The sequence below is a fragment of the Protopterus annectens genome, chromosome 2.part1 (assembly GCF_019279795.1).
Source record: "Protopterus annectens isolate FY-2018-M chromosome 2.part1, PAN1.0, whole genome shotgun sequence".
NCBI lineage: Eukaryota > Metazoa > Chordata > Ceratodontiformes > Protopteridae > Protopterus > Protopterus annectens.
Window position 1 is genome coordinate 1,732,698,888 of NC_056729.1, and position 14,981 is coordinate 1,732,713,868.

General features: G+C 41.4%; 1 protein-coding gene across 3 annotated transcripts in view; it reads left to right on the top strand.

Annotated features, from left to right (window-relative positions):
- Window positions 1-14,981, top strand: part of DVL1 (dishevelled segment polarity protein 1) — a 2,262,785-nt gene that overhangs the window by 1,896,680 nt on the left and 351,124 nt on the right. For all 3 annotated transcript variants that reach the window (XM_044063185.1, XM_044063186.1, XM_044063187.1), the window contains one exon: window positions 13,236-13,329. In XM_044063185.1, the coding sequence (XP_043919120.1) occupies window positions 13,236-13,329 (94 nt within the window). The remainder of the gene's footprint in view (window positions 1-13,235; window positions 13,330-14,981) is intronic.

The following is a 14,981-nucleotide window of genomic DNA, read 5'->3' on the forward strand; positions in this document are numbered from 1 at the left end:
CCACTGGCCCGGGGGCTTTGAGTGAATTCACCTTGGTTTTGAGAAGTGTGAAATTCACCTTAGAGAAGTTTTTTACTGTGGTTTTCTGGGGTGGTGGTGGGGTCGGGATGTGGATGTTCAGCGAGATTAATTTGTGGTCTGATCTTGTGTACCTCTGGTGCAGAGCATAGAGTCCCCATGTCTGTGATGATCAGGTCCAGTATGTTTTCCCCTCTTGTAGGCGTGGTGACCAGTTGTTCCATAGCATTAGAATTTATAAATTCAAGGAACCTCTGGGCTAGGCTGTTGGAGCTTGAGTAGTGCTCCCAGTCTATGTTTGGGTAGTTGAAGTCACCCAATATAAAGGTATTTGGAGAGGCCTTCATATTCTCCAATGTTCTCAGGAAAGCCACGTGAGGTTCCAGAGTCTGGGATGGTGGTCTGTAGCAGGCTACAAACTGAAAGGCAGTTTTGCCCACTGTTAGTTGCACATGGATGGTTTCCGATGCTTCATGCAGTGCCACTAACCTGGAGGTGTGGGTATCCCTGATGAATATACTCCCCCTCCTTTTGTGGTTCGGTCCGAGTTTTGGGGCCGAAAAGCATGGTATGAGGTATAACCTGGTAGTGCTGGGGTGCTGTCGGGAGCCTTGAACCAGGTCTCTCTTACTGCACAGACATCTATATTCTCCATGCTGAGGAGAGCTTCGAGTGCTTGCATTTTGAGGTTTAGACTTCTGGCATTGAGTAGCATTACCCTTAGTTTATTTTTCCTTGTGTTGTCTATGGAGGTAGGTTTGTCTTTTGAGCCTTGCCTAAAAAAGGCACTATGGGGGTGGCAAGAGCCTTTGCCAGTATCCGAAAACCCAGAGGTGATAGGTGCAAGCCGTCCCTAGCGAAGCAACGTGGCTTGTCGAGCATGTCATCCCAGGCTGACAGACACTGGATCCCCTTTGAATGACACCAATACTTTAGCCAATTGTTAAAACTGATTATTTTGTCTTTATGCTGTGGCATCATTCTTGGTGAGGGTAAGATGCTACTCAAGGTCAGGGGCATACCGGCCTGGGCTACATGATCAAAGAACTCCTGTACGTCTTTTTTCATGTAGTCCAGGGAGGTACGTCTCAGGTCATTCACATCCGCATGGACAATGACGGAGTCATATTTATACTTGCTTTGGAGTGACCTGAGTGCTTATGTTATGTGGTGGATCCTGGCACCTGACAGGCAGCTTACAGTGACCTTCTCCTTGTTCAGCCTGGTGAGTGGGACGTCAGTGTGTCTGACAATAAAGTCACCTATTACAAGTGTATTAGGTGTGTTGCTTAGCCTTAAGGGCTGTGACTGTGTGGCACATAACTTTGTGAGCTATGTGCTACGTGGATATTGTTTCATGGTAGGTGTTGCTTGGATGTCTGCTTTAGAGATCTCTGCTGCTTAGGCAGATTTTTATTTAGAGCCTCTGAGTATGTTTTTGTGTGTTTATGTGTTTGGTTTGCTAATGCGATAGGTCTATGTGAGACTAGATTTGTGGTGTGTGTGGTTACCTTCTCCTCCTGACAGGCTGTGCCAGTACTGGGTTGAGAGATCTTAGCCTCCAGTTTGGCTATATAGTTGCATCTCTCACATATATTTGAGCTTGTTGGGAGGAGGAGAGGATGGTATGTATACATAAGGCATTTGTAACATTGCCTCAAGATTCCCAGATTCACCAGCTGGACTGGAGAGTAAACTCGAAACTGACCTTTGGACATGCCTGAATAATATAGGGAACTACTTATTGACTGATCAGAAAGAACCAATAGGGAGCAAGTGCTTAGAAGGAGTATAAGAGGATGTAGTGCTTTAGTTTGTGTTTACCTATGAGATTACTTATACGAGCAAGTGCAGGGCTTTAGAATGAGAATAGAGTGCTTAATTAGAGAATTAGAGCAGTTCTAAGGGAAAAAGTGAAGAGCAGACTTTGTGGAGCCGGGAATAGTTTAAACCTGTTTAAGCGGTGCTGCCCGATGCTGCTCTATGCGCAAGACTAAGCAAAAAGAGAGTTGCAGGGTTTTAAGAGAGAGAAATCAAGGAGTTTGGAATTGACCCAAAATGTCCAATAAAACTACAGCTTCTAGGCAGTAACCACTCCTACATGGACAGGCAGGCTGCTCAGTGTTAACCACTGCCACTGGTGAACACAGAGACTTCCGTTTAGCCCAAGCAAGCACTGGCCTCCAAGAAACTTACAAACAGTTCAAAACAGCAAATCTGTAACTGAACTTTCTTAAATTTCAGAAAGTGGGAAAAAAGCAAGATTTTTTTGTTTTTTCTTTTTTTGTTTTAGTTTAAAGGTAGCAGAGATATACAAGTAGCAAAATATTCACAACAGTGCAATAAATGACCCCACACTTGAGTGCTAGGTCAAAGTCAGGTAAAATGCAATTTTAAGAGAAAAAAAATGATTTTAAATTAAGTGCAACACTTCTGTGGTCTTTCCAGCTGTTGTAGGTGTCTTGTAAGGTACATCCCAAATGGGGCGTTGTACACAATGATGGGTCTGATGAGTGATGAGTAGAGGGGCACAATGTCCTCTTTTGATCTGGATGCAAATCCTTTTGTGATGAGGTGGGCCACATAGAAGGATTTTCTAACCACTTTGGCAATGTGATTATCAAATGAGAGATTACTATCTACTTGGGTCCCCAGATCCCTTATTACATCTTCCGTATTTAGGGGACTACCACCTATGTGGTAGTTTGTGGATAGTTTGTTTTTTCCAAAGGGGATGGCTATGCACTTTCTGGCATTTAGCTTCAGGCCATGCTTTTGACACCAGGTATCCGTCTCAGTGAGACCCTTTTGGAGGATGTCTGTCTCAGCTGGAGAGTCAATTATAGCCCCTAGTTTGCAGTCATCTGCGAACGTGGTCAGCCATAGTCCTCCTGTGCTTGCCTGTACTTCTGAGAGGTATATGCCGAACAGAGGGGTCCTAGGACTGAGCCCTGGGGAACGCCACTTGTAACCGGTTTAGAGTCGGACCTAGCTCCCGCAACTCTCACCATGTGGGTTCTGTCCATGAGACAGTTGGCAACCCATCTTGTGAAGTAAGGGTTTATGTTCAGGCTGGTGAGCTTGTCTATAATGCCAGAATGGGGAATGGTGTCGAAGGCCTTTGCGAGGTCTAGTTAGGCTGTGTGTACCACCTTTCCCTCATCTATAGCCTTGGTAACTGTCTCAAAGAAGTCCACCAGGTCTAGGAGGCATGATCTGCCCTTAACAAAGCCGAACTGGGTAGGGTCCAGTGTTTGGAGGTTCACAATGTCTGTTAATGAGTTCCATGATGATGCACTCCATAGCCTTGCAGACCAAGCTGGTCAGGCTTATAGGGCGATAGTTCCCGGGGTCTGTTTTGGCTCCACCTTTGTGGAGCAGAATAACCGTTGCTCTGAGCCACTCTATGGGTACATAGCCTGTGGGGAGGCTGAGTTTGAACAGTGTGTTTAGGTGAGGGGTTAGTTCATCTTTGAGCTTGTGTATGATGCAGCCTGGGACACCATCCGGTCTCATTGATGCTGTGTTTTTGGCTTTGGAGAGGGCTGTTTTACCCTGAGTGTCTGTGATTCCAGGGGCTCTACATTCTTCTGGTATGGTTATGGACCCTTGCCCTTTTGGGGGTGAGGGGGGGTGAAGTTTGCACTGAACCTGTCCGCCACGATGTTGTCGATATCAGTCGGTTCAGTGTATTTTGTGCCATTCCTACTAACTCCGAGCAGATCAGAGCATTGCCACTTAGATTCTTGACATAGCTAAAGAATGCCTTGTGGTTATCTTTGGAGCCTTTGGCAATTTTTCTTTCGAAGCTAGCCTTGGATGGATTTATGAGGGATTGTAGTTTCTTGCTGATACTGATCAGGGATGTCTTCCTTTCTTGGGATTTTACTCTTTCCTGTACTAGTTTCCTCCTTCTATTGTATAGCTTGTTTATGGCAGGAGTCCACAAGATTGATTTCCTTTTCCTGGAGGAGTGAGTCTTGGTTTTGCTTGGGATAGCATGATCCATGCATTCTTGTAGGTGCCCATAGAATGCATTAGTAAAGGATTTTCCAGCTTGGACAGCATTACTTTTTAGCATGGGGGCTTTGAAACTTTCCACCTCGCTCTTAAGTAACGTGAAGTTTGCTTTTGAAAAGTTTTTCACGGTGGTTTCCTTGACCAGGGGTGGGGGCGGAATGTGGATATCCAGAGTGATTTGTTTATGGTCAGATCTAAATAGCAAGGGGTTGACCTCCGGTGTGGAACACCAGTCCCCCATGTTGGTGATGACCAGGTTCAATATGTTGTCACCTCTGGTGGGAATGTTGACCAGTTGATCTAGGGCATTTGAGTTTATAAATTCTAGGAAATGTTGGGCAAGGGAGTTAGTACTTGAGTAGTTCTCCCAGTTAATGTTTGGGTAATTGAAATCACCCAATATTAGGGTGTTTGGTAGGACCTTTATGTTTCCCAGTGTTTCCAGAAATGTGGAATGGGGGTCCTGGGACATGGTGGGTGATCTGTAGCAAGTTACAAATTGAATTGCAGTTTTGCCCGTTGTTAGTTGCACGTGGATGATCTCTGAAGCATTGTGCTGTGCCATTAACCTGGAGGTGTAGGTATCCTTGATGAATATGGATACCCCCCCCACGTTTGTATTTCAGTCTGGGTTCTGTGGCCAAAATGTATGGTATGAGTTGTAGCCTGGTAGTGCTGGGGAGCTCTTTGGAGCCTTAAACCAGGTTTCTGTTACTGCACATATATCAATTTTCTCCATGCTGAGGAGTGCCTTGAGTGCGTGCATTTTGTGGTTTATACTTCTGGCATTGAGTAGCATTACCCTCAGTTTTCTGTTACTTGTGCTATTTACAGCAGTGGGTTTGTCTTTTGAGACTTGCCTAAAAAAGGCACTATGGGGGTGGCAAGAGCCTTGGACAGTATTCGAAAGCCTAAGGATGACAGGTGCAAGCCGTCTCTAGCGAACTAGCGTGGCTTGTCGAGCATGTCATCCCAGGTGGACAGACACTGGATTCCCCTTTGAATGACACCAGAAACTTAGCCAGTTGTTGAAATAGATAACTTTTTCTTTATACCGTGGTATCATTCTTGGTGAGAACAGGATGCTACTCAGCATCAGGGTCATACCGGCCTGGGCTGTGTGATTCAAGAGCTCTTCCATGTCTCTTTTCATGTAGTCCAGGGTGATACGGCTCAGGTCATTCACACTAACATGGACAGTGACAGAGTCGTATTTGTACTTGTTCTGGAGTGACCTGAGTGCATGTGTTATGTGGCGGATCCTGGCTCCCGACAGGCAGCTAACAGTAACCTTTTCCTTGTTCAGCCTAGTGATTGGGACGTCAGTGTGCCTGACTATAGAGTTACCTATTACTAGTGACTGCCTCTAGGCATCTGCTTTACTGATTTAGCCCCACTCCGCTCGCTTCGCACACTCTGCACCTCACCCTTCCCCCATATACCACCCACCCCTGGTAGTACTACATTTATAGTACCACTGGCACACCCCCTTAATTAGCTAACCAACTACATGTGCTTCTAGAACCCAGCAAACTCCTAGCACAATAATACACCCTCTATCCACCCCACTATCCACATTAACCCACCCATAGCTATTCTAGTTTCTCTAATCTTTTATCCACTACATACACTCAACACCGACCCTACCCTAGTAATTTATTATGACTACAGCTAAAACACTAATGCTGCTCCCTTAGTACCCCTGCTATTCATTCCTATCACCTAAGCTCCTATGAATATGTGCAGCATCTTGAAATCCAATACCCAAACTCTCAAACAGACACCAACCCAGCACTTTAATAAGTTTATCCACCACATAACCACCCCCTCTCCTAATTCCTCACCCTCCTAATTACCATCACCTGACTAAATACCATTACATTAGCTTGAAAACCAAAAGCTACGAAAAAATCATAAACAATTTTTTAAGACTCATAACCAACTTAAAAATTAATCTCATGAAGGATGGATACATCCACTCCAACCCTGGCCCATCCACAACAGTAGACCCAAGCACACCATCTAACAACCCAATGTGTACTACCCAGACTGATAGACTTCCAAACTCATTTCTGGTCTGTCATCTCAACATCAGAAGCCTAAGCAACAAGATCCATAGCCTACATGGACTCTTAGCTGTTCACTCCCCTGATATCCTCTGCCTCCCAGAAACCTGGCAAAAGCCAATAACCAAAGATAACGAAATAACCCCCCCACAGTACAACATCCTTAGACTGGACTGGATCTCCAGGAAAGGTGGCGGGGTAGATGTACTATACAAGTCTACCCTAACAATAATAATTGACACCCAACAGCCACCCCAATTTGGCAATGCAGAAATTCTCATTGCCAAACTAATAATAAACAAAAATAAATACAGATAAATTGTCTGCATTTACATTCCACCCAACAAGAATAATAATATTCTAGAAAATATCTTACAGTGGCTAGCTTCTAACTATCCCCAGGAAATTATTGTCTTGGGGGACTTTAACATTGATTGGAACACCTGTTCCTCTGTAACTCCCTCCACCCATTTAAACTTCCACGGGTTTACTCAGATCATTGCCACCCCCACCAGATTTGGCAAAAATAGAGTCAAAGATAGTATCTTCGATTGGATACTTATTAACAGCCACCCCCAAATGTACAAGTCAGGTACATTACCCAATGATCTAAGTGATCACTGCCTTACCTATATTATTAGGCTCAAAGCTGACATTCCCAACTAGCCCACCTACAAAACTATAAGAAACGTCAGGACCCTTAACCTTGACAACTTCCAAAAAGAACTCAAAGCATGTAATTGGAATGTCTTGAAATGATTCCCATTACAAGAAGCAGTTGAGTACTTCAGTACCAAATTTCTGGCTATCCTTAACCACCATGCTCCTACCCGTACCATCTGTGTAAGAGCCACAGTTACACCGTGGCTATCTAAAGAAACAAAAAACAAAATTAAACTAAGAAACAATGCCTGGGCCAGGTGGCATTTTATCAAAGCCCTTATGGACAAGTAAGATACCAGCAGCTAAGGAACCAGACCAAAAAGCTGTCATTCTAGACAAACAAAATCACTACACCCTTCTACAACAAAAATATCAGCTAAAACCTCAAAAGTTCTGGGCTGGTATTAACAGTCTTCTCCACCCAGGCCGTTACACCACTCCTACCCCATCAGCTGCCCTTGATAAATCCCCTGTTGAAATTGCAAACAGCTTTAACTCCTTCTTTACTGAAACTATCCAGTCTCTAGCTACCCATCTCACTCCATCGGACCCAAACACCAGCTCTGGCACATCTAGCCCTGATCCACCCAGCACCCAACCCACCTTTACCTTTCAAACCATACCTACCAACCTGATCCGGACCTTACTCAAAAAGCTAAAACCAACTACACTAGCTGCCGACCACCTCCCAGCTGAATATCTTCAAAAAGCAGCTGACGCCATAGCACTTCCCATTTCTATTGTGATCAACAGATCCATCTCAGAAGGATCCACCCCAGCAATCTGGAAAATATCATGTTATACCTCTCCATAAAGGAGGACGTTCCACATAATTATCTAACTTTAGACCTATAGCCATTCTTTCAGCATTAGCTAAAATCATGGAAAGATGCATACACAGACACATTATGCACTTTCTTATTCAAAACGGAAAGCTCGCCAACTTTCAGCATGGCTTTAGGCCATTCCACAGTACTACCACGACTCTTCTGTTTTTCTCTAATGTCATCAATCTTCATCATAACAACAACAAACTATCTTCAGCACTCTTCCTAGATCTCTCAAAAGCTTTTGATATGGTCAACCATCAGCTACTGTTCAATACCCTACAATTCATTGGTTTAGACCAACATGCAATACAGTGATTTCACTCCTACCTAAACGGTAGACAGCAGGCTGTCTTATGGCAGAGCAAGCTGTCATCTCAACTTCCTCTAAACCTAGGTGTCCCACAATGGTCCATACTAGGTCCCCTTCTTTTCTCTATCTTTATCAGTGATCTGCACGCCACCATCCCAGGAGCCACCTGCATCCAATATGCAGATGACTCAGTGATAATATGCTCCGCCTCCTCTCCTACACAACTTCTAACCCAAACCCAGACCACTTTCAGCATGGTAGAAACATGGTTAGGTAATCACTGCCTGCTTCTAAATGCTAACAAAACCAAGCTACTACTTTTCTCCCCTAACCGTAGAATTCCTCCTCTTTCCTTCAACATCATATCTAGCAAAGACACCATTATCTCCCCTGATGACCATACAAAGCTTCTAGGCATAATAATAGACAACCTTAAATTTGATAAACATGTCAATCACACTGTTAAGTCCGTCAACAAAAAACTTGGCTCCCTGTACAGAGCCAAACATTTCCTCACCCCCTAGCTAGGTTAGCTATTGCAAGATCACACCTCCTCTCTACCCTTATGTATGCCTCCCCTGTACTCACCAACCTATCCAAAACCGATCTCAACAAATTATCAGGATGTTACAATCATATTGGCAGATTTGCTACAGGCATGGCTTTTAGGACCCACCATTGCCAGAACCTCAAAGCACTGGGATGGCTAGAGTATCCTACCGTTCTACAGTTCAACCAGCTTATAGTAGCAGATAAAATACTCCATCAACCTGATAACACCCCTGCCATCAAAAATATTCTCACCCCTCATAGTGCCCCCAGGCCATTATGCTCAGCTGATAAACTAATGATACTGACCCAAAAATCCAACAACTCTGCAGGCGATGCTATATTTGCCAACTCAACCGGTAAAATCTGGAATCTACTCCCTACTACCATTACCAAGGAAACCTCAGTACCCCTATTTAAAAGAGAACTCAAAAATACCTCACATCTCATTGGCTGTGCTCTTGTTCTAAACCTAACAACTTCACTAATACATGTCTTGCTACCCAGCCTGCTGTTTAGTCAAGTATCTATGCCTCATAGCATTTGAATGTCTAAGCATTGTGAATTATGAGAGCTGACTGTATTCTATGTTCACATTTTCTGATATGTCTTTACCAATCATATGTAAGTCTGCACATTGTGTATATTGGTATCTGCCTGTATTCTTTGTCTATATTTTTCTAAACATGTCTGACTGAGTTTATCACTCAGTGATGTATGTAGTGTCTCTTTTTTGGTATGTAGAGCTTTTCTCCCCGGGCCTCCGCTGAAAATGGACATATACCCAGTTGGACTATCCCGGTCAACAAATGTAAAATAAAAATAAAATAAATAAAATAGCATGCTGGGTATGTTATTTTGCCTTAAAGGCTATGATTGCGTGGCACACTGGTTTTGTGAAGTGTGTGTTTCATGGTTTGTGTTGGGGGGTGGAGGTTGCTTGGATGTCTGATTTGGAGGTCTCTGTTGTTTTTGCAGATTTTTATTTAGAGCCTCCGAGTATGTTTTTGTGTATTTATGTGTGTTTTTTGCCGGTGCTGGTTTAATGGGTCTATGTGAGACTGGTGGTGTGATGCAAGTATTTCCCTTCTCCTCATGACTGTCTGATTCAGTCTTGGGTTGAGAGAGCTTAGCCTCCAGTTTGGCTGTATAATTGCATCTCTCGCATGTATTAGTGTTTGGTTGTAGGAGGAGAGGGCTGTCTGTGTACATGAGGCAGTTGTAACATTGCCTCAAAATGCCCAGATTCACCAGTTGGACTATGGAGTACACCTGAAACTGCCCTTTGGACATGCCTGGATAGGTACAGTGAACTATTTTACTGATTGGCTGGTAAGGTCGAATAGAGAACATTGTCCTTCTGTACAGTGTAGGGAGGGTCTAGTGCTAGGGTTTATAAGTGCTTGCTATGAGTTTTGAGCAAGTGCCAGGCTGAGAAATGAATGGTTTGATTGCTTAGGTTGAAAGTTTGTCTAGTTGCAAGGGAAAAATTGAAGAGGAGACTTTGTGGAGCCAGGAATAGTTATACCCTAGCTAACCAGCGCTGCCCAGCGTGCAAAACCAGGCAAATGCAGTTTTTATAGCAGGGAAATTAAAGAGAGAGAAATTAGCCTAAAATGGCAAATAAACTACTAATTTCTGGGTTGAAACCACTCCTCCAGGGACAGATAGGCTGCTCAAAGCTCCCCTCTCTCACGGGTGAACCGAGAAACTTCCCTCTATCCAAGTAAGGTATGGGCAAACACAGAAACTTGTAACACAGCCCTGAATTCAGCACTAACCTAAAAAGTGGACTATACTAGCTTGGAAAGGTGGGAAACAAGTATATATATATTTTTTTTCCAGAAAATAAAGCAGATACAATCAAGAAACACTTTAAATGCATAGAAAAGGATACTTATTGTTATATATCTCAGATCAGAGTTGTATTCAATGCCCCTAGTAATAAAGTTGGAAGAAACACAAGTACAGCAAAAGCAGATGAATAAAGTGCAATTTTAATATATATATATATATATATGTATGTATATATATATATATATATATATATATATATAAACAATAGAAAACGAACAAACTGATTTAAACAAGTTACCCAATTAACCAGAAGAAAAGCTCAAAACTGAGCCCTGTTCCAGCAGTCTTCAATCAGACAAGTTCTAACCACACACTCCTGCCACTAGGGTGCAGGGGAACCTTCTCCAAAAAAAGATGGCCTGGATCAGTGCTCAAGTTATACAAACAAAGCTAGATTCAGCAGGCCTGAATCTGGTCTATGCTACAGCAACAAGCCGCACCAATTTCAGAAAGAAACAGTTCAAATGAGCAGGCACAATAAGCCTGTGATCAGAAATTCACAGCTCAGAAGGGCAGAATCCAGGCTCTCCTCCACAAGAGTGCAGACCACAAACCTTCTTAATGTAGAATAACTGGCCTGAAGCTCAAGTGCTTAAACCAGAACTAATACACTTTAGAATAACAAACACTGAGCCTTCAATCAGCAGTTCCCAGCTTAAAAGGATGTAAGCTACCTCTCCTGCCACAACAGTGTAGACCACAAACCTTCTTAATGTAAAACAGCCTGTATGAAGCTCAAGTGCTTAAACCAAAAGACTTAGAATAACAGTTACAATTTAATCAGGCTACTACGAAGCAGTAATAAATGCAGCAGAATAAATAAAATTGAGTACTTTTAAGAAGGAGCAAAAGCAAAATAAAGTAGGAGGAAACACAAATACAGTAAAAGCAGATGAATAAATTGCAATTTTTTTTGTTCTCTTCCTTTTGTTTTAGCATCATCTTGGTGTGTTGTAAGTACTGAATCTGTGACATGAATGTAGAGGTGAACTCTGACCTGTGATGTCTTAACTAAAGGTATGACTGTAAACCTCATGTGGCTCTTCATATACAATGTTACAATGTGAGACATCTTGACTTCATTGCTTTTAACTATATCATGGTGTGAGATACAATGTTACAATGTGAGACATCTTGACTTCATTGCTTTTAACTATATCATGGCATGAGATACAATGTAACAATGTGAGACATCTTGACTTCATTGCTTTTAACTATATCATGGCATGAGATACAATGTAACAATGTGAGACATCTTGACTTCATTGCTTTTAACTATATCATGGTGTGAGATACAATGTTACAATGTGAGACATCTTGACTTCATTGCTTTTAACTATATCATGGCATGAGATACAATGTAACAATGTGAGACATCTTGACTTCAATGCTTTTAACTATATCATGGCATGAGATACAATGTAACAATGTGAGACATCTTGACTTCAATGCTTTTAACTATATCATGGCGTGTGCTGTGTTAGCCCTGTAATCTGTATATGTATATTACACTGGACTAGTTGCTGTATTTGCTGCTAGAAACTGATGTTAGACAGAAGCTGATCTTTGCACTCTGTTGTACTAGGCCACAGAGAGGGATCAAAATGCTTTTCCTCTCATGGGCAGAAGTGGTTTCTGCTTTGTGCATCTACAAAGATTCTTATTTGAGGAAACTAAAGTGTATGCTTTCTAACAAATTAAACATCATCAAATCTGAAGATTTTAGATTGAAAAGTATACTGTGTAACAAATAGAAACTGCTACAGAAAACTCAGTCATAAAATCCTGAAGCTGAAAGTGTGAAACGGCATTTTTCTGGAATATTAAAAATGCCCATAAACAACCAACCCATGTCTCTGTATTTAATGTATCAACTGCCCCAACTGGGCTAGCCACTTGGTGGTGCGGACATTGTATCTAGATGATGCTCATCGTTGATGTGATGCCCCAACCCATTGTGCAAAAATGTGAAAAATTGTGATGGGTAGATGGATCAACTTCACGGCTGTGGCATGTTGCTGTAAAATATTTTGTTAAGGACAGTTTCAGAAAAGTGCAGTGTTTGTTGGTGGAGTCACGGTTTTATGTTTAAATTGCCTATAACACTTATAAACATCTGTTTAAGCAAAATAACAGTCAAGTCCTAGAATGCTTTATGGGAATACATTAATTAATTATATTTATGTGACAGAAATTGCCTGTACAGTTATATGCATGCTTTAACTTACTGAACAGTGCATTTATTCTATGTAGTAATGTAAAATTCTAAAGACATGCTTCTGGAGCATTTCTCACCGGGCCTCCACTGAAAACAGGATCTGTGGAACCTAGTCAGACTTTCCCGGTCAACAAATGTTAAATAAATAAATAAATAAAATGGTGAACATTATTGTACAGACACAACCAGTTTTATTACAAATACTTGTGTTTTCACTCTTTGAAGATGCCGTATGTGAACAAAATTCTTTGGAGGTGCTTGTGTGCTAGAGGTCACTATTTTTAACAATCATGTGTAGTAAATGTGTTATGAAGAGTTGCTTAATTTAATTATATTGGATGGTTGAACTGTTATTTCTGTGGCGTCCTTCTAAAATGGTTCCATTTCTTCTTGAAATTAGATGGACCTGTGTGCTTGTGTGTAATTTCTAACACACACAGACTTTTGCTGTATGGCAGCTGAACTAATAGTGTCAAATGTGTATTGTCTATAACAAGTACAGATGATGGATTTTTTTTTCAGTGATAAATAGTATAGAAGCAGAAGATGTACTTCCAAGTTTATGGTCTCTAATAGGGTGTTTTATCATTGTGAGTTTTACGTTCATAACAGTAGGAATGCAGCAAGTTTAATGTTGATTTTCTGTAGGAAGGTGTTTAGGTTTTGCTTCAGTTTTAGTTTATTTTAGCCCTTATGTCTTCCAGATTAAGTAGTTCCACAGAACAGAGCACTTCGTCTAAGCTTATGAGAAGGCATAAACGAAGGAGGCGAAGGCAAAGAATGCGACAGATCGACAGGGTAAGCCATGAAAAATGCATAACTCACTAGTTACATGACAATGAACCACAAGTTAAATGTTTTATCTCAACTACACAATGTCACTAAGTGAAGTCAACCTAAAGAATTGTAGTTAACTTTTTGCTAAAAGAAACGTTGAATATTAATGAGGCAATCAGAGTAGAAATGTCTAATATTAATGAGGCAATCAGAGTGCTGTTTTGGCTCGCAAAATACACAGGTTAAAACTAGATTATTACAAATCACACTTGAACTTTGCCCTCTTTTCCTCCCAGATACACTCTTTCAACTCTATTAATTGCCATCCGCAACTTCTACACTGGTTGATAAAAATATGCCTGACCTGTGTACAAAACTAAGGGGAATAAAAACATTTCCACTCCTTATATTTTGCTGTCAATATCCATAAACATGAGCTTCCAGTATTTCAGGTTTTGTATTATCTTTTGCTTAGTCTCTTCCCACATATCCTAGGTTCATAGGTTCATAGATTAGTACTAAGCTAACTGCCATTGCGAGCCATTTTAACTTTAGCCAATTATCCCTTGTGAGACTCAAACCCTGCACCTTGTGTTTGTAAGGCAAACATCTTAGCCATTAGGCCACCCTTTCAACCCCTCCTGAGGAGTTTTAATACAATCCCTTTATCCCTTTTAACCCATACTCCTAAATACTTCATTTTATTGTGGCCTCAAAAATATGGGTATTGCTGAACCAATTTGTGCGTGGGTACGTAGTTTAGCTATAGCCTTTGTTTTAGCTTCATTAATTTTATATCCAAAGAAACCTGAAACTGTCTCAGAATGTTCCACAACACTGAAATATCCTTTTTGGGTTCCTTCAGATACAAAATATTGTCTTAAAGTAGTTATCTTGTCTTTATGATCATACAAATCATATCCTTGATTTTCTGAATCTATTTTCTTTGCCAGTGGCTTGAAATACAATGCAAAGACAACTTATCTGAGAGCAACCCTCCCATTTTAATGTTTGTCTCTGATCCCTCATATATCCTCCTAATTAACCTTATTACTGTATCAGGAAATGCAAATGCTTCCATTGCCCTACTCATAAAACCCCAGCTTACTCTCGAATGCTTTTTCTGCATCAAGACCCACCAACAGAGGTGTTCATTCTGCTTCCGTTTAGACCATCCGTATTCTGTCCGTTTAGGCCATTTGTATTCTGTTAATGTTATGAAATGTTTGTCTTCCCCCCACAAAACCACATTGGTCCATATCTGTCAATTTTGGCAACACTTTGCCATTCTTTTAGGTATTGTAAACAGTTTGTAATCATGGTTTAAAATTGAAATTGGTCGTTACGAAGACGGGCCCGATGTTTTTAGGTATTACACCTGTCACTACTTTCTTCCAGGATGTTGGTGCTTTCCCTCATTATAAAATACTGTTAAACAAAACCTTCCAGATCTTTATCAGCTTCTTCCCTCCTAGCTTCCAAACTTCCACAGGAATTCTGTCTATTCCTGGAGACTTTCCTGGAGATTGATTATATGTTGCTGTTTGTATCTCATCTTCTATCCTGTTAATTGTTGAGACTCATCTACCTCTAACCTTGACTTACTTAAGTCGTCCTTAAATATTTCATTTCTTTCTTTTTTTATTTCCACATTCCTTTGCTTTATAAATATT